General features: G+C 40.9%; 1 protein-coding gene across 1 annotated transcript in view; it reads left to right on the top strand.

Moving 5' to 3' along the window:
• Positions 1-17,014, top strand: part of SLC35F1 (solute carrier family 35 member F1) — a 262,370-nt gene extending 245,356 nt beyond the window's left edge. Inside the window, exon 8 of the mRNA XM_054819545.1 lies at positions 12,613-17,014. Coding sequence (XP_054675520.1) covers positions 12,613-12,837 — 225 coding nt within the window. The 3' untranslated portion in view covers positions 12,838-17,014. The remainder of the gene's footprint in view (positions 1-12,612) is intronic.
• The last annotated feature ends 1,204 nt before the right edge of the window (positions 17,015-18,218 follow it).

Here is an 18,218-nt window from a genome sequence, read left to right on the forward strand (position 1 = left end):
CATTTGGAGTTAATAATTGGATATTATTAACTTACAGTAATGCAGAAAGCTGAGTATCATAACAGTGGGCTTTGAGCACTTGGAGGCAAGTAACAGTCATCTCACATATTACCTTGTTTGAATTAGTTTTGTGTTTCAATATAAGGAAAAGGTGTTCAGAGATCACTTAGATATACCACAGAGTACATTATGAAGTTTAATCCTTACTCTCTGAAGGAAATAAATAGTGTTTTGGAAAAAGTAGTGAAAAGTCATGTGGAAGGTAAAGGTGAAGTACTTATCATTCCTACCTAATATGAAAGTGCAGACATATTAATGGAAATCTTTGTGTTACTGGAAATAACTGGCTCTTGAATGATAAATCTTCAACAAAACCATGTGGGTTTTAAAGGTGCTGCTGAGCATGGGCTGAAAAAGGAAATTTGGGGGAGTGAAGCAATACAAGTGCATAACAACAGAGAACGAGAAAGTGGTTTAAATGAACTGCAGAAAGCAAAAAATATTGTAACAAATACTTTCTTTATCACAAGAAAAAGCACAAACAGAAAAACATAACAAAGACATCCTGTTAAAAGAGCTGGATCTTACCGGCAACATACTTTTTCTAAATGATATTCAATGAATATGAAAACAAAGACCAGGAGGCTTAGTTTCATAATTATTGGGGGGGGGGGGCGGGGCAGGAATTAAATGAGAACCTCAGCATTTCCCAAGTCCCTTTTGAAGGGAGTACAATGAACGTGTTGAGTTACATACCTCAGCAATAATTTGCAACCCAGAGGAAACAGCCAAAAAAAAAGTCATGAATTAGCAAAGCAGCAGCTGCATTCAGAAGCTTAAATAAGGTTCAAATACCAAAAACCTACAAAGATTTCCAAATTACGATTCTTCGAACTGAATGCTATTTCTACCTTAGCATATGGAAACAAAGGCTAGAAGTTTCCCAGAGATGTAGACAGACTGATCTACCAAGCAAATGGTAAGGGTTAAATGACATAGCTGCATTATAAATTTGGAGATTTCTTATGGAGTTGAGTAAGTCCTTGTTTCCAGAAGTGACCAGAAAAGAAGGTAGAATATTTAAGAAGGGTGTTAAGAATAATGCCTGGCCATCCACATGGTCCATGAGCCACCAGGAAGAAATATACATCAAATTGGAAAGGAATTAATTTATCTGTTTTGATTAACTAACTGGATTGAAGTGCTTACTCCAGTTGTGCCTCCTACCAGCCAAATCAATGAATGCTACAGACATACAGGGTTAAAGCATCCAAATAACCTTCTATTTCCTACCAAAATGAAGGATGGGTCAACAGGCAGACATGACATCTACATGTTATGTACACATCACTTCTACATGTTTTCAATCTAAGCAGTAGGGTATTTTATTAACTGCTAGAAAGTCTTCAAAAAAGCATCTTTTTTTTTTTTAAACTCCCACTTCCCACTAAACTGGAAGCTTTCAAACCCATGATGTGGGGTAGATGCTTCTCATCAGCAGTGCTGCTAAGCAACTTACCTTAATTAACTGGAGTAAACTTCTGGAGTTATTCCCACCACCTGCATGTGTTAAGTTTAGCAAGCAAGAGTATCTGCTCTTTCAGGTGTTTAACAGGCTCATATATGGTTTGAAGGAAATTTGAAATAGCTCTGACTTAAAGTAATCTGGATTTTGTATCTTAAGTACAAGAGGCAAATGGTAGGGGAGAGCTCCAGATGCAACTGGACAAACCATCCATTTAAAAATATTGTTAGAAATACAGTGAAAACAAGGAATAAAGAATAATGATAAAAGAAAACTGCTACTGTGCAGGTGAAAAAGAGTAAAGTCTAATTGCTGTAGAAGATAAACCAAGCTTCGCAATGAAGAAGTGAAACAAACAACAAAATGTTCTTGTTTATGAAGAGAAGAAATAGTTTCACTATGCAAAGACAGCAGAGGGCAAAATTAAACAACCTGTAATTTGGCAGCAAAATGAAATCAGGAACTTCTGTCACATTCAGTAAGGATGAGAGTTAAATATGAGACTATGAATGATAATTAATAGAAATAGAAATTATGACATTAGAAGTAGAAACAGAACACAATAATCTGAATACTTTCAAGCCTCGGAATATAGACAGTTGGAAGAATTCTATATGAAGTAGGCAATAAACTAAAATCAGAAGTAGACACCAGGGAGGAATAATTAGGGACATAGAGATAAATGGAAAATTGGATAAAATGCAACCTGGTTCACAAAAGGTAAATCATCCAATCTGAATTTGATGTCTATTTGATAATGTAGCAGATTTTTGGAGACAGAAGTCGAATGGTAGATCTAATCTGTAAGGCTTTTGTACAGTGCAGTGTAGAAAATTACCAGTTAAGCTAAAGAACAGAATTAGCACTGTAAAGATTGGAAGCTAGGTAAGAAACTGGCTAATGAGGATAAAGGACAAGGCAATGTGCTGAGAGAGAACCAGCTTGCTAGAAGGAGCTCACTGATTGAGGTCCCAAAGAGTTGGTCTGAAGACTGGTCCTGTGTAGTGACTGTAGCAATAGCTTTGGCACCCTCAGTAGGAAGAAGATTTAAAATCATCAGGCAACAATACCTGGATGACATTGAGAAATGCTATGAAGCACAAAGCGCGAGGTAATGTCTGTGGCAACAGATGGGAGGAATTTGAGCACGGTTGTGACAAAGCTGTTTCCAAATGTGTCAGTCTAGGTACTCCTAGTATTGATGGAGAAGTGCTAATGCCATAGGATGGGACAATTTATAATCTCACGACAGCACTTTGCTAGCTGTAGCTCTGGAGATTTTTGGTCAGCCCAAGAGGGCCACCAGAGCTTTTTCTTATTTGCTTCAAGCCTTGACAGAGTAAGCATGCATCTTCTAACAACATACTGAATATACAAATCCTAAAGAATATTTGCTGTATGTACCATAGCTTTGATTTCTGATGGACTGAGAGGGACTATGATACCTCAACATATATAAATTAATCTATAAATTCACAGGGAGGAAAGGGGAATTACTTGAGCTAAAGGCGTAAGAACATACAGGTGAAAACTGAGAAAGCATAAATTTGGAATACAAATTAGGGGGACTTTTTGGTGATCATAGCAGGGAGGTTCCAGAACAGACTTCAAATAGATTAGGAGGAGTGGACAAAAACCCTAATAATGCTTGCAGGAGGACAGGGTGTATTTGCCAGATGGAATATGTGATCTGGTTATACACAGTAACAGGGCTTGGATTCGAAGCCTTAGGACATGCTCTCTCTTGTGATTCCCTCATGTGCCTGTCTTGTGAACTGATTTGGTTGAGAGCTCTTGGAGCTCCTGGAGTTTGGCCTTACGTTGCCTGCAGCAAGCACGCCAGACCACGGAGAACCCCAATGCAAAACAGCCGTGTGACACTCCCTCCAGACAGCTTGCATGGTCCCTCGTGGTAAGGGTAACCACAGCTGCGTGGTCCTTGTTTCTCACGATGGGAGTGCTCCCCATTTGTATGGCTGAGAGAAAAGAACGCCATTCTGGGAGAGCATTACTGCAGGAATATATTGTTAAATTCAGCAGGAAAATATAAACAAAGGATCCAAGATGAATCAATTATTGTAACCTTGGTTTTGAACACATTGAACACAGTTAGCCTCATATACAGTAATACAGAATCAAGTACAGCAGACAGGTGCTACTATATTAAATACTTACACACAAAACCAGAAAGACACACGGCAACTGAGAGCTGACAGAGCAAACCAGCAAAGAATATTGAAAGGTAAAAGTGGGGAGGGGGAATTGTTTTTATTTTTATAAGCGTTTCTGTCGTGCTCTTCCTTGTAGCATTAAGAACATTTGAAAGGATAACGGCTTTACCACTCTCTTGCCAAGTGACTGATATAAAATAACCAGAAATGAAGCCCCCTTATCCCACAGTTAGGTTGCTCACAGGAAATTAGAGCAGTGAAAGGAAAGGAAGATAAGCCATTTCACACAAATATTTTGCCCTAACAGGCATGTATTTAGAAAGGACAGCCTATTATGAAATTTTTCTGATGATACCATTTGAGAAGCATGAAATTATGCAGATTTGTGCAAAACCAGTATTTGCCTTACAGGAGCCTACATCAACCTCAGATGTTTTTCTCCAAATGCTATCTGTTTTCTCAATAAGTTTGTTTTATTCCACCAATGAATGCCAGGAAAACTATGAAGTTTCCTCAACTTTAACAGAATTTGTGATGACAGTTTTCTGTTAACCCCCTCCTCCTTTTTCTCCAGTATAGATAACGTCAGCATCTAAGAGTTTAGGACTTGCCCACTCACCACAGGCTTACCAGTTAAACTGTGCCCACCAGCAAACACCATGCAAGGATGGAAATAGAGTGTGCTGCTATAAGACAGAAAGCACGGACCACTATGTTTTACCTACAGTAAAACCTGCAAGCACTTGTACAGAATCTTTGAAAGTCAACTGGAAAATAGAGAAAATGTGTCACATGATTATTTCACATCACAATTTCTATGCAACATTTGCAATTCAGTATAAGCAGGAGTTGATTAGCCATAGTAACGGGCAGCATTTCATCTGAGTTAGAGCACATTGAGGCAAGCAGTCAGCGGGAATTGAGGAGTACGGCTTTTCTCTCATGCATGAAATGACGGAGGCGAAACTTCCTTTGGCTTCTTTGTTTTGACCAAATGGCAAAGAGGCTGATGTCAGGTTTTCACTATCATTGAAGCAAGCCAGATGCTTCTTGCTTTGGGTTCTGGCTGGCATGAGCAACAATGATGTGTTGGGACATGTCCTGCAGCTCAAGCCTCCTTCTTCCAGTGAAAAACTTCTTATGAGACTGCCAATGGACAGCAAAGAAAAAAAAAAAAAGATATGGAAGAACGAGCGACACGTTTCACTTTGCATCTCAGCTGAGTTCAGAGGGCACGCTAGGACCTTAAGTCATCACTTAAGACTATATCCTCACAGCTTGCCTTGGAAATAGCTGGAGGTCATTGAAGTGTGAAGATAATGCAATCCTGCTGGTAGTGGACATACTGACTGCCCAGAAGTTAGCACCCCTTGGTACCCTTCTCAACAAGAGAGCCAACACTTCTACTCAGGGGTTCAAGCTTCTGCAGTTGGAGACCTGAGAAGGCATGCTAAACCATATCTCAGTGGTTTGGCTCCCTTTAGAGATCTCTAGACTAACGATCTCTGAGAGATTTGGCAGGACATATAAAGCTTCAGGTGGATCAGTTTTATCTGTTCGAATGCGGTCTGGAAAACTCACAGCAGCCCTTCTGGTGTTTGGTGCCATTTGGGTTTTACAAAATACTGTGTTTCACTGTTGGTGGCTGCCCCAATTTCTATTGATGACAAAGATGTATCATCACATGCCTAGAGCTTAGTTCTGTCGTCTACTTGGAAAGATGTCTACGTATTCCTAGGAAATATTCTGCCCATAACTCCCACCTGGGATCAGTGATCAGCCGAAAGTCGGGTCTTTCTCTGTCACCTCTGAAGGTAGACAGCAGTAACTGACTCTGAACCAGCAGATCGTTCTCCTGATAAAGAGCAGGGCAGACCCTGAATCCCAAAGGGACATCTTCCTTGCAGGCTGGGACAAAAATAGTCAGTAATAGTCTGAGTGAGTCAGAGTCCTGACCTAAGACAAATTTGTCCAGATCCTCATGGGTCTGAGCCGAGGGAGTCACCAGAGAGCAATATGAGCTACGACTAGGATGCGGCCTCCCATTCCTATTAATAAAGTAATATGTCTGTAATATCCAGCTATGCAAGTGAAAGCACTGTGTGAATTCATAGCTCTCAGAGCCCTCACCCTTCCTGGCACTGCTGCTGGCTGAAGAGTGTGTGCATACCACAGCGCAACTTCTGCGCTTGATCACGGTGAACTCCATTTGCTACATTGGAGGCAAAAATAGAAAACAGTGCGAAAAGAAGCTCAGTCTCTTGATCAATTCATCAAACCAAGTGGAAATGTCTGTTTGCTATATAAAAGATATTGAGAGAAATTTGGTTTTAACTCCCTTCGCTCAGTCCACTCAGGTACTCATGTGTGAAATTACCCAGGGGGAAAAGACATAAGTCAGTGCAGGATCCCCTGTTGGCCTGAGCTTTGATGGGCTGTGCAGCGTATGCTACAAACTGAATTAGTTCGGAAAACAGAGAGGTTCATCTGACTGCACAGACCCACTGATTGGAATAAGATGTTGGTGGGAGCTGCCTCTCTGGAGAGCATGGAGGGTGTCAACAGAAATACGGGACTAAGTGAACTCCACCTGATAGGTACATTTTTGTCCCTCTTCATCAGTGCAATTCTGAGGAGATCGCTTCTCTCTAAGGTTTAAAATTTGAAACAATAGACCTGATTTCTTTATTAATTAAATGTGGAGAATTTCTAGAGGAAGTAGGGGAAAAGGTGGTTATTCCATTTCATACTTTATCACTGAATATATGAAACATGACAATTCTAAATTTCAGTTCTAAATTCTAAAATTTCAGTTACATTTTCATACAACAAAAAATTCCTTTTAAAGACTTAAAAAGCACGGTTAGGTTGCCATAGGCTAGGAGCTGAGCTTCATATTACCTACCAAGAGATTCAGTCTGCGGCTGCTGTTGTGAAATACAAATGGAGTTGGAGCGTGCAGCTCCAGTAGTCTGCTCCTGCAGACTATTTCCAGTTCAATGGACTCAGTAAAAGAGAATTTGCTTTTTCATAACCATTGTAATAACAGTCATGATCATTATCATGATAGCTGAGTGTAAAACCCGAATTAGCAAATGACTGAGGTTCTTTGTGTGGGCTTTTCTGCAGACTCGCATCTGTCTGGTTTTGTCACTTTGGGTATCGTTTTGCCCTAGTGTCAGTGGTAACGTGGGTGTGGACATCTGTGTCAGTCAGAACTACTTGTCTGCAGATTCCCCCTACAGCAGTCAGTCAGTGCAGTGATACAGCGATGCCCTTTCTTCCTGCTTTCCCCTCTAAATTCATGAGCCGTGTACTGAAGAACAACTCGCTCTCTCCAGACCCCGGCATGATTTTACTGCCTTCTGAACAGTTTTCCTTTCTTTTTTTCTTCTATTGTCATTGTCTTATCACTATTCTAGACCATGACATCAGATGCAACGTTTGCTCCCCCACCAAGAAGTTTATTTTACACCTATCTTTTCAACTGGATTACTTTAAAGCACAAGACTCTCAAGTGGAAATAGTAGTAGTGTTTTAGCCATGACGTTTTAAGGATGTATGAAGTACAAGTTTGCACAGAGAGATGGTAAGAAGCAGTGGATAAGAAACAGTAGGGAGTAAATTTTGAAAGGCTTAATTGTTCATTCTGGATTTTTAAAAATGCTAAGTTATCGGATACCTTTATGTTGTTCTGCTTTATTTTAGAAATCTTGTGATGCTTGACTTACTCCCAAAATGCCTAATTTTGATTCACTTGGAGCAAAAATACTGTATATGAACTAAAATTCAAATGGGTTTTGTAAACTTCATCCACAATTGTATGTAGCACTGCTGTAAGGTATTTTATTTAAAACCAAACCAAAACAAGAAAAACCACTGCAGACATCTTTGGGTTCTAGTCTCTTGTAATGTAAAAGAATTTGTGCATGGATAACAGAAAGTCAGACTGATTTCACCATATATTTTCTGCGGTCAGCTAGACCTTACTGCTGCCGTGGTTTCTGGCAGGTTCATATGGCAGTAGCACATATTGGAGCAAGGAGCGAGACCCCTGCTCCTGCAGTTAGGCCATCAGAAACCATTAACTCTTCTGCTAAGCCTTGCTGGGAGAATGCATTCAAGTACCGAGTCCCTAAGGAACATCTCTTAGATAAATACCAGAAACATCACTCACACAGAATCAATGCGGGTTTTGATAGGCTGAGCAAATCTTGTTATACATGTTATCTTGTTACATTTGGCTAGGTTTTGCTTTGTATGTTTACCTTCAAATTGACAGGCACCTAAAATGTGCTTTTTACACACTGAAAATTAATGGTAGTTTAGTGTAAGCTATTTTCAATGCAGGTACTAAATAATGTCTAGAGAAGACATGTTTTTTACATTTTCCCAGTCTTTTAATGTTTGTAAATATCATTGTATGTTCCATATTGAATACTTCTGGTTGGGAAAGCATTTATAGACACAGATGTCAGAGCGGAGCAGCCATGGGCTGTAGGGCTGATTTAACTATTTGATTTGACTACTCAGTAAGTTTTGGCAGAGGCCTTTCATGTCAGTGATGAAATCTGAAAAGTTATTGTAACTAAGACAGTTTTTCTCTGCAAAGGAGGTCTCTGCCTTCTCTTGAGAGGATGATATCCCTATTTCCTATTTTTATTTTGCAAAACTGTCTTTATTCAGTAACCAAGTGTTACTGTCTCTTTTAAATGCATAAGAAACTGAGAGTCATCTAAAATAATTTTGATTCACAAAAGAAATTCGTAGGCTGAAAATCAATTTCATGACTCAAGAGTGTTAAATCATTGATTTAATCACAAAGTCATCCGATGTCTCAATAAACTGCATGATTACCCTGGTTTCAGCTGGGATAGAGTTAATATTCTTCCTAGCAGCTGGTATAGTGCTGTGTTTGGGATTTAGGATGAGAAGAATGTTGATAACACACTGATGTTTTAGTTGTTGCTGAGCAGTGTTTACAACCAAGTCAAGGACTTTTCAGCTTCCTGGGCCCTGCCAGCGAGGAGGCATGAGCCTTCTGCAGGAGGTGCACAAGAAGCTGGGAGGGGGCACAGCCAGGACAGCTGACCCAAACTGGCCAAAGGGGTATGCCATACCATATGGCATATATAAGCTGGGGGAAGCTGGCCAAGGAGCACTGCAGCTCGGAAACTAGCTGGGCATCAGTCAGTGGTTGGTGAGCAGTTGTGCTGTGCATCACTTGTTTTATATATTCTTTTATCATCATCATCATCATCATCACTACTACTACGACGACTACTACTACTACTACTACTACTATTATTCTCTTCCTTTTCTGTCCTGTTAAACTGTCTTTTTCTCAACCCATGAGTTTAACCTTTTTTTGGTTATGTCCCCCATCCCACTGGGTGGGGGGAGTGAGTGAACGGCTGTGTCGTCGTCTTAGCTGCCTGCCAGGTTAAACCACAACAGTCCTTTTGGCTCTCCCTGCTGAGGGCAATGGAGGCCATTGCCTGCCCTTTCGAAACAGTGCTTGTATACACATGTACCTACATGTCTATATTCAAAATCTATAATGAAATTATTTAATGATATAGAAACATGAGTTATTTTCCTGGTTGCTTACTCTAGGGTGTGTGACACCCATTGGCTAATCTGAGCTAAACAATTTCTGACCGTGTTACTCATTGAACAGCTTACTGTTATCCTGTTTAGCACGGAGGGAAGAAGGATTTGGAGAGACATACAAATCTGGATATTTTAAAAATACTTTTTCTTAGAGGAAATATGTTTCTGCAGAAAGTGAGAGATAAGTCAGAATAATGAAGCACAATATCATTCTCAAGTAGCTTTTTAGCCAAAGAGAGGAATTACACACTTTCTGAGAGCCTGCAGTTTGGTACTGCAGTTGTGTAGAGGGTAGCAATGAAAAATGATCTTCTATCACTTAATTTCTTAGGAATAGCTCTTTCTGCTGGTTTTGAATGTGTCTTTTTGGCTGTCTATTAATAGTGAATCTCAGCAGATGAGGTTTGCAGGTCAAGATAAAAAAAACCCTTCAAAAACTTACATGTAGACATAGCAGTAGAATGTGCTTGGAAACCCTATGTTCAATAAATACAAATATTTCAGCTAGAGTCTAAGGAACACAGTACAGTAAGCAACAATTTTTTTATTTGATGAACTAAGTCTGCATCCTCCCATCACACTGCTGGATTCACTGCCGTTTTACTAGAAGGAAAATACGCATTGATTTCAAGGGGGTTTGGGTCGATCTGATAGAGTATTGACAAAACTCAGAGATTTCTCATATACCTACAGTATATATTCGTATATTAATCTTACTAACAACCCTTCTACTTCAGTGCTGCAGAGAGCTGCTACAGAAAACAATTCAGCCTGAACCTTAACTTGATTCTAAGAAAGTAAAGATGGAATTGTTATAGGGCTGTCAGGATCCAGGTCTCTGCAGTAGCTGTGCACAGATACCAAAGACAAATGATTCGCAGGCCTTTGTTTAGATTTCCCCCTGCTTTGTCCAAACCCTTTCTCCCAGACTGGAGAGCTGCCACTGGGGGACACACTGCCATGGAGAGAATATTATCGGGCGAAAGAGCCCACTGGCAGGAAGCCCCTGAGAGAGGAACGAGCGGTATGGCCAGGAGGACAGGAATATGGTAGCGCTGGAGCCACAAACTAAAGCAAAAGTGAATTGGTTTTGGCTGGGCAGCTCCTAGAGCAAGAAAAAGCACACATTTAGCTGCTGCGAGCCCCACAGATTCCTCACAGCAGGACACAAGGCAATCACAAATCTGGCTGGCACTCTGGTTATACAGTGGAGCAAGCCAGCTGGCTGTCTGGGGTGAGAAATTCAGGCACAAGGTAGGAAGGAAGGACAGTGGGAAACTAGGGAACTAGTTCCCAGTTTGGGAAACTAGATGCATTTGGCTCCTGAGTTTTGCTTTAGCTTAGTCAAGTCCACTGCTGCCAAGTGGTACCCAAGTTCACATGCAAAGAGGAAAGGGAGGGTGGGGGGTGGGGGTGGAGGGAAGTGCTAGGAGCAAAAATGAACTGAAAATGGGGAGGAAATATCATTTGAAAAATGCTTTGAGTTTATTGACTTGGGTTTGATTGCCACATGGGGGAGATCTAAGCCCAAACAGTCCTTTCAGAACTGTGTCACACAGGAGGAATCCTTCAGCGGATGCAGGGTGAGGCTCAACACCGTCTTTGTGGCTGGTGGGACAGCTGGATGATTGCATCAAATCATACTGCCAGGTGACACGTGAAGACCTGGTGACGTTCCTGGAAAAAAGCAATTAACAGCTGATGAAAAGCAGAACTCTACCCTTTAATCCTTCTGACACACTTTAAACTTTCCCCGTTATGGTGCTTTCCCTCTAAAATGTGCATACTAGCTGTGGGAAACAAAAACACATACAAATATATCACCATGGGTTAGATGTCCAAAGCTTTCAAAGATACTGTGGATTCTGTAAAAAAGCCAAATTCTTCCTCAGGCGGGTAGTTGGACACAGGTTTTGTAGCTTTATTAAATGGCAGCAAATTAACATCACTGCAAAGTTAGCTTGCATAAAATTTGTTCTCTCCACAATTATTATTTCTTTAAATATAAAAAGCAGAATTGCTAAAAAGCTTCCAAGATAATATAGTCCAATCTATCCATTTTGTGCCATGCTAAAGTGATCCAGAGGAAACAAATTGTGCATCCATCAAAGCATAGTCAGTTAGGATTAAAAAACAGACTTGCCCACATCTTTATGTAAAATAGTGAAGTACCTCATGAAGCAGCTGATAAGATTGCAGCTATTTGTTGGTGTTCAAGTAGAAATCCCTGACAGTTGAAGAATACAGGCACACTTTTTAAAGTCCCACTGAGTACGAATCAGTTCTATATCCCCACCAACAAGTTGGCTATGCAATTTGTCCTTCATGGCTTCTCATGCACAGCATGCAAGAAGAAATAATTTGTAGTCTAGGATCAGAAGACAAGTCATATGGACTTAAAGCCATTTTTGTGTCCCCCATAGCAGGAAGCCAGCATCTAAAGCTAATATCTAATGGTCTGTGCTTTTGAATCCCTGCCTTTGCTTTTACCTGCAAGGACTAAAGTATTGCCAAAGAGGTTATTTGTGTTGTATTTTCAGTCCAGGCACACTGAGTCTGGATATGTCAGAAAACTCAGGCTGACCTGTGATCTAGTGTGCCAAAATACGTGTACTTGAGCTTTCAGTTAACTGCCCTCCCTAGGTACTTTCAAACCTCTTGAGGTCGACCTAGAGCATATTTCACAGCTGAAGTTCCTCCTGTCCAAACTCACATTAAATCTTCTAGCATCTGCTTTCTGTTTACAAGCAAGAGAAGCTGCAGGTGGGCTTTTTAAGTGCCTTTATTAAAATACATATTTTTGTAAGGTATATATGGTTTAAATGCTTATTTAAATGTTGATTTAATGATATTTTTATATTACCAATAGCATGTTACACTTCACAGACATGTGGTTTAGCTCTAATTAACTTCAGATTTGTACACCACCTGTCAGACAACAGTAGATGATGGGACCCCACACCAGAGCTAGAGAAACATGGACTCAGAGAAGTAGTTGGCTTGTCTAAAAGCACGACAAAATCAGTTTTGGATCTATGACCACAAGCCAGCTTTCCCAAGTCCCACCTGACCAATACTTAATATGCCTGGGCCATGGGAAAGCAATGGTTAGCTGTTAGTTATGGAAGACAGGGGAGCTGATGGGAGCAAATCAACTTTCAGAGACATTCCCATAAAATGTCAACATTCCAGTGACAGGACGCTTGTTCTGTGTGGTGCATGCCAAAACAAGGATCTATGAATCTTCATGAGCTCAGGATAACCGGTTCTGTGTCTAATGACTCTACTCTTATTTCTGCTTAGTTTTCAGGACTTTACTTGTTGTCATTCTTCACTATCCTTGTTGGGCTGGTGCTCTACTCCTCCACTTCCACCTACGTAGCCCAGGATCCTCGGGTGTACAAGCAGTTTCGAAACCCTTCAGGACCTGTTGTAGACCTGCCAGCCACCAGCCAGCTGGAGCCTTCAGTAACATACACCAGCCTGGGGCAGGAGACAGAAGAGGAGCCTCACGTTAGAGTTGCTTAAACCCAGGGCTGTTGATCACCTACTGATGATTCAGTGGAGCTCGTATATCCATTATCTCTGTATTGTACATAGAGAAAGGTATTTACCAGGTGCAGTTACACCAGTGAGCTGCAAGGTAGCAAATAAGGAAAGCTCATAAAAATACAAATTATTTGTTCCAGGGTGTTCATTGCAAGGAGATGCCAGTCCCTCATTTACAATATGAGCAGCATGTTTGCAATACAAACTGCTGTGTATCAATCAGTTAATGTCAAACTACCTGTGAAAGATATTCAATATATAAGCTGAAATTACAAAAAGGTATTCATAGAAGGGTGTTTTTGCACCCACTGAGCGATATTATGCCTAAGCCACACCAGTTGTGGAAAAGCCGCCTTTTTACAGCAAATACACTTGTGCAGTCACTGTTAATTTCTCTCTTAAGATTTGTTTGTTTGCACAAAATAGATGGTAGTGATACCCTGACACATTTTTGCTTGAACCTTGGATTTGGCGAGGGAAAGACAATGAATTCATCTGTGCCATCTGTCTAGTTGCCCTTTCTAGGTAATCTGTTCCATGAATCCAGAGGAGGGACAACTTACAATTTCCGTCTCTATTCTAGGAATAGGTATAAGGCGAGCATTTTAGCCTTTCTATATTTGCAGAAGTGAAGTACTCAAGCATTGACCTCTCTATGATCCATGGCAGATTTCCTAGCAGCTGAGGTTCTGCATCAGGTGACAGGGAGTTAGTTTCTCTGTAGTCGTGACTTAACGTGGATTTCTCACTTTTTAAATTTTAATCTGTAAAAAGAAAACCACATTTTCTAGTTTCCTATGTGTTGTACCTCTCCATGGTAAGATGACATAGCATGTGGATCAGAGCACTTATTTTAGATACCCAGTGCATCCAGGGCGCCTTCTGCTGTTCCAGTTTGCTTAGTCTCCTGTGGTTCATTATTCTAACAATAGTGATTTAGAAATGTGTCAGTTTTTCACCAAAACCCACAAATTGTAAAAATCAGGAAGAGTAAGTGAGGAATTCATGAGCAGAAAGACTGGACCATCTGCTAATGTTGCTGCAGTAGCATGAAGGCATTCATACTGGCAGGGTGCAGCCAATTATTTTTTATTAACTACAAAACTAGCAGAAGAATTCAGCAGTTTTCTTACATTCCTGGGGACATGTGAAAATGGTATGGTTGTGCTCCTCAACTGTACTTCTGCTCCAGGAGCCTTATCAGAATGGGGAAAATCTTAGTCACCACCATGAAAAAAAACATTGCTGCCTGTATGTTTGCTCTTCTGAGAGCCCAATAAAAGGAAATCATTATTTCAAAATCCATCATCCATTTTTAATTCAAAATTAAGGAAGGACAGATGGTCTTACATTCAGCAGATAGGAGAGGGATCCAGGAAGGCTTGGCTTTATTCACAGATCTGCACTATCTCTGCATGATCTTGGGCATGACTTACCTTCTGTGTGGCTGAGTTTCCCAATCTGTATATATGGGAATAATGATATTTTACCTACCTCACAGGGGTGCCATGGGACCACATTATTTTAAAATGCTTCAGGATCTTCAGAAAGAAGGAGATTAAGAAGTACACAATAGTGCTGTAAAAGTGTGTATGCATTCATTGTGTTTGAAAATGGAGTTTACAGCAGGATTGATGAATATTTTGCTTGTGGGCATAGAATATGAATTTGATTTGAATGTTATTCTGCTGAAGAAGTCTGTCTCAAGTGAAAATGTAGGGCTTCATGTCTGAAAAATACAACTTGCCTATTTCTATTTAAATAAGAAAAAAAAAAGTCTACACCCTGGATTTTCAAAAGGCCACACAGTTCAACCAAGCAGGATGAATTTCTGCTGAGGTAACATTCATCTTTTATAGTCCTGTTCTGCTTTAATATAGAAGGGACTTCCCTAAAGCAGACTGGGAGAAGTATGTATGCATAATATATATGAAGTGGCAAATGCCAAAATGCTATTAAACAGCAAAAGTATGTTGTATCTTATTCTTGGTGTGGAGGAGGAGGAGAGGCGATTTCTGTCCCACCATGTTGAGGCTGTCTGCCACGATCCTGCTGCAGCTGAGGGAAGGGTCTGCAGTATTGCCAAACCATGCCCAAAACTGGCCCAAAGCCTTCCACTAAGATGGCTTGGTTTTAAACTCATAACAAACGTATGATTTTTTTCCCCTGCCTTCTGTTTGTTTAATTTTTTTAGCACTCATGTTTCCAAGCTTTTTCTCTTAAGCCATTGAGGATTAAAAAAAAAAAGAAAAGATTCCCACAGAGAAACAGAGTCCATATTCTGGAGATATTACAGAGAGTCTAAATCCTATGGGATTCAATAAAATTAAAAAAAAACCCCACCCTACACGAAAGATTACCTGATACTTCAGGGTAAGGTGTGCGGGGTGGAAGTCCAGGTAGGAAGTGCATGGTCAGGTGAAGCTCTCATGCACAGAGGCCAGCAAGCATCCTCGGGTCAAGCCCTGGGAGGGCTTCGACTTGAGGTGGGTTTCGTACCTTGCCCAGGAGCAGGGGCTCTGGTTACAACCACCATGGCTCCCTCAGGTACACAGAGGCACACTGGTGGGTACCTGTCATCTCAAGTCTTTTTTGCTACCTTTTATACCAATTAAATACCTTTCTCTGAACATTAGTCCCCGTGTTGGTCTGAGAACCTTGAGGATTGCGTGTGTGTGTGTTTGTTTCATGTTTACAATTCCTTCCTCTTGCATAATTGTTTCAGTTAATTTCATTATTAGTATTTATTTTTAAGCCAAATGTTCGTAGTACTTCCACCTCCCCCTCCTCATTTTTCTGACACTAACTTGTAGATGTTTGTTAGAGTCTTCTCAGAAACAGCTGGGCAGGTGGCATCTCCCGGCCGGGTCACTGGGCTGGGGGTTTCTACTTACAAGGGTTTACGATCCATGGGTGGCTGAGAGGTGCCATCCGAAGCAATTTTTATAGGCTGTTTTAAAAGGCTGTGTTGTATGGAAATAAGTTATGACTGTTTCGGTGTACGCCCTAGGCCCAGCCACCATCCCCTGTGTTACCTGCACAGGAGGAGTTTGATGTACAAAGTGAGGCTGCTTCACTGTGTCTCCCGTTAAACAAGGTGGATACCTGGATTAGCACCAGTGTGCTAGCGCTGGGTGGACCTCCAAGGAAAACAGTAGTATAGCTTTACAAGTAACTGTGTTGACTGAAAAACTGAGGTCTAGTAAAAAGGAAAACATTACTTCTACCTGCTTGTTTTCTGCAGTTCGAGACCTCAGTACGCACCAGCAAAGGTTCAGCTATCTAACCGGCAGCTACTCTCCATGTTGCGTAGGACGTCTCTAGCTCTGTATAGCTCCTTGCCTGAACAAACTGAAACGCTGTTATACTGCCGGCCCTGAGCAGCCCTTAGCAAGACTGATGTAATTTTCTGCTACTGGATGAAAACCTTCACTGGGAGACAGACCTTGTCTTTGTTCCAGCTATAAACTTTCAAAACACACAATGATAGACCAAGCAATTGAAAATTTTGCACCACTGTGTCATAAGAAGAAGTTTCAATGTATAGTGTAGAGATTGCTAACTTGTGCTATTAACATTTTGACAAGCGTGTAGTATTGTTTTCTTTCCTTTTTTTTTAAAACCATTTAGTATTCCTGAGCTAGCTACAAATATAAATTTTACCCCATGGGTAGGATTTTATTGTTAAATGCCATAATAAAGCACACTAATCTTGACACCGCAGATGAAAATACAAACCAAAACCAAAACCAAACAAACAAAATCCCAACCCCAAGTCCTGCATCGAAAAGCTGAACAAACCTTTCTCCATTTTGATATTTGCATGCTCCTATATGGACTGGCTGTGGCAATGTAATGCCTGTATAATGTTTTCAAATAAAAAAAATAAATGCTTTATGAAAGCAGGGTTATTAGTTTCCTTGCCTGTTTCCTTTCTGCTTTCTTAGCCTAAAATGATTTTCCTAAAATATAAACCTTGACTGCAGGGCATAATGTTTTGCTGTGCTGAGGACTTCTTTCCCTTGTGAGGTGGTTAATCTACAACTCCTTCCAAGGTGTCTCCTTCTCTGGAGATATTCAAAACCCACCTGGACACCATCCTGTGCAACCTGCTCTGGGTGATCCTGCTCTAGCAGGGGGGTTGGACTAGATGATCTCTAGAGGTCCCTTCCAACCCCTACCACTCTGTGAATCTGTGACTCTGTGTCTAAGCATAGCTGCCATTAGGCACCCTCAGGTATCTTGCCTGGCCCCCAGGTGCTGCTCCAGAAGGATGAGGGGTCTCCTGTGCACCTTCTATCTTAACCTGCCATTCCCCTATGGCTACCTCAGGTATCCTGATATTCAGTGCCCTCATTTGGACACAAAACCACTCCCCCACTGCCTTCCTGAAATGATTAATCACACTAGAATTAATCTGGAGCAGTGCACGTGCATGATGTTGAAGGGCTTCTCTGGCAGAGGTTACTGAGTGTCTGCAGCTGCCTTGCCCAGCCCTCCCTGGAGAGTCCTGAAACAGGAAAAGAAAGGATGGAGACAAAAATCAGTGTCAGGAGGAGCAGAATTGGGGAAAGAAAGAAAAGGAGGCACTGGCTTGTTTAAAGTTCACAAGGGAAGAAAGGAAAGGATGATCCCAAGAGTGTGAGAGCAAGGGATTTTGTGGACATGCATTGACCTCTAAAAGTGTTCGTCAACATACGCATCTGTCCATCTCTCTTTGCCTGATGTCTCTGCAGGAAACTTTGCATCAGTATTTCTCACATACTTCATTGCTGAGAGTAAAAAAGGGAATGGAGACCAGTGAGCTCATTTCCAGCCTGTCCCTGCACCGTAACTGCATGGAGCCCCAGACGTTCCAAAGCCAGCAGTGCTGCACCGATGTGCTGGCTTATGCCTGATTTTCCAGTGTGAATGTTTCCTAAGTTATCAAGTTGATTTGTATTTTCCTCCAAATCTGCTCAAGAGTCTCTCTGGCATTACAAAAATCTCCTTTTATTGTCTGGCTAGAATTCAGCCTGGGTTCTTGAGTCATATGAGTTGTAATTGCTTGGAATTACTCTAAAAATAGATCATAAATAGGCATTAATGGATCTTTCTGTCCTTCAATCAAACATGTTTCAACACTGAAGGATACTCAATCAGCTTAAACTTACCAGTCCCCCTTTGTTTTCCTTTATTTATTTAGAACTAGGTCTCTAAAATATTGCAAATCCAAAGCTGAATGCGTAACAGCAATATGCATACAAATAAGGAAGCAATACTTTTTACAGTTATAAATGCTCTTTTGTTAAGTCTGCTCCACAATTTAAGACAAAAGATATGCCAAACCTTTGCAAAAGGGAACACTTCTGCTTGTGCAG

Source organism: Grus americana, chromosome 3 (assembly GCF_028858705.1).
Source record: "Grus americana isolate bGruAme1 chromosome 3, bGruAme1.mat, whole genome shotgun sequence".
Taxonomy (NCBI): Eukaryota; Metazoa; Chordata; class Aves; order Gruiformes; family Gruidae; genus Grus; species Grus americana.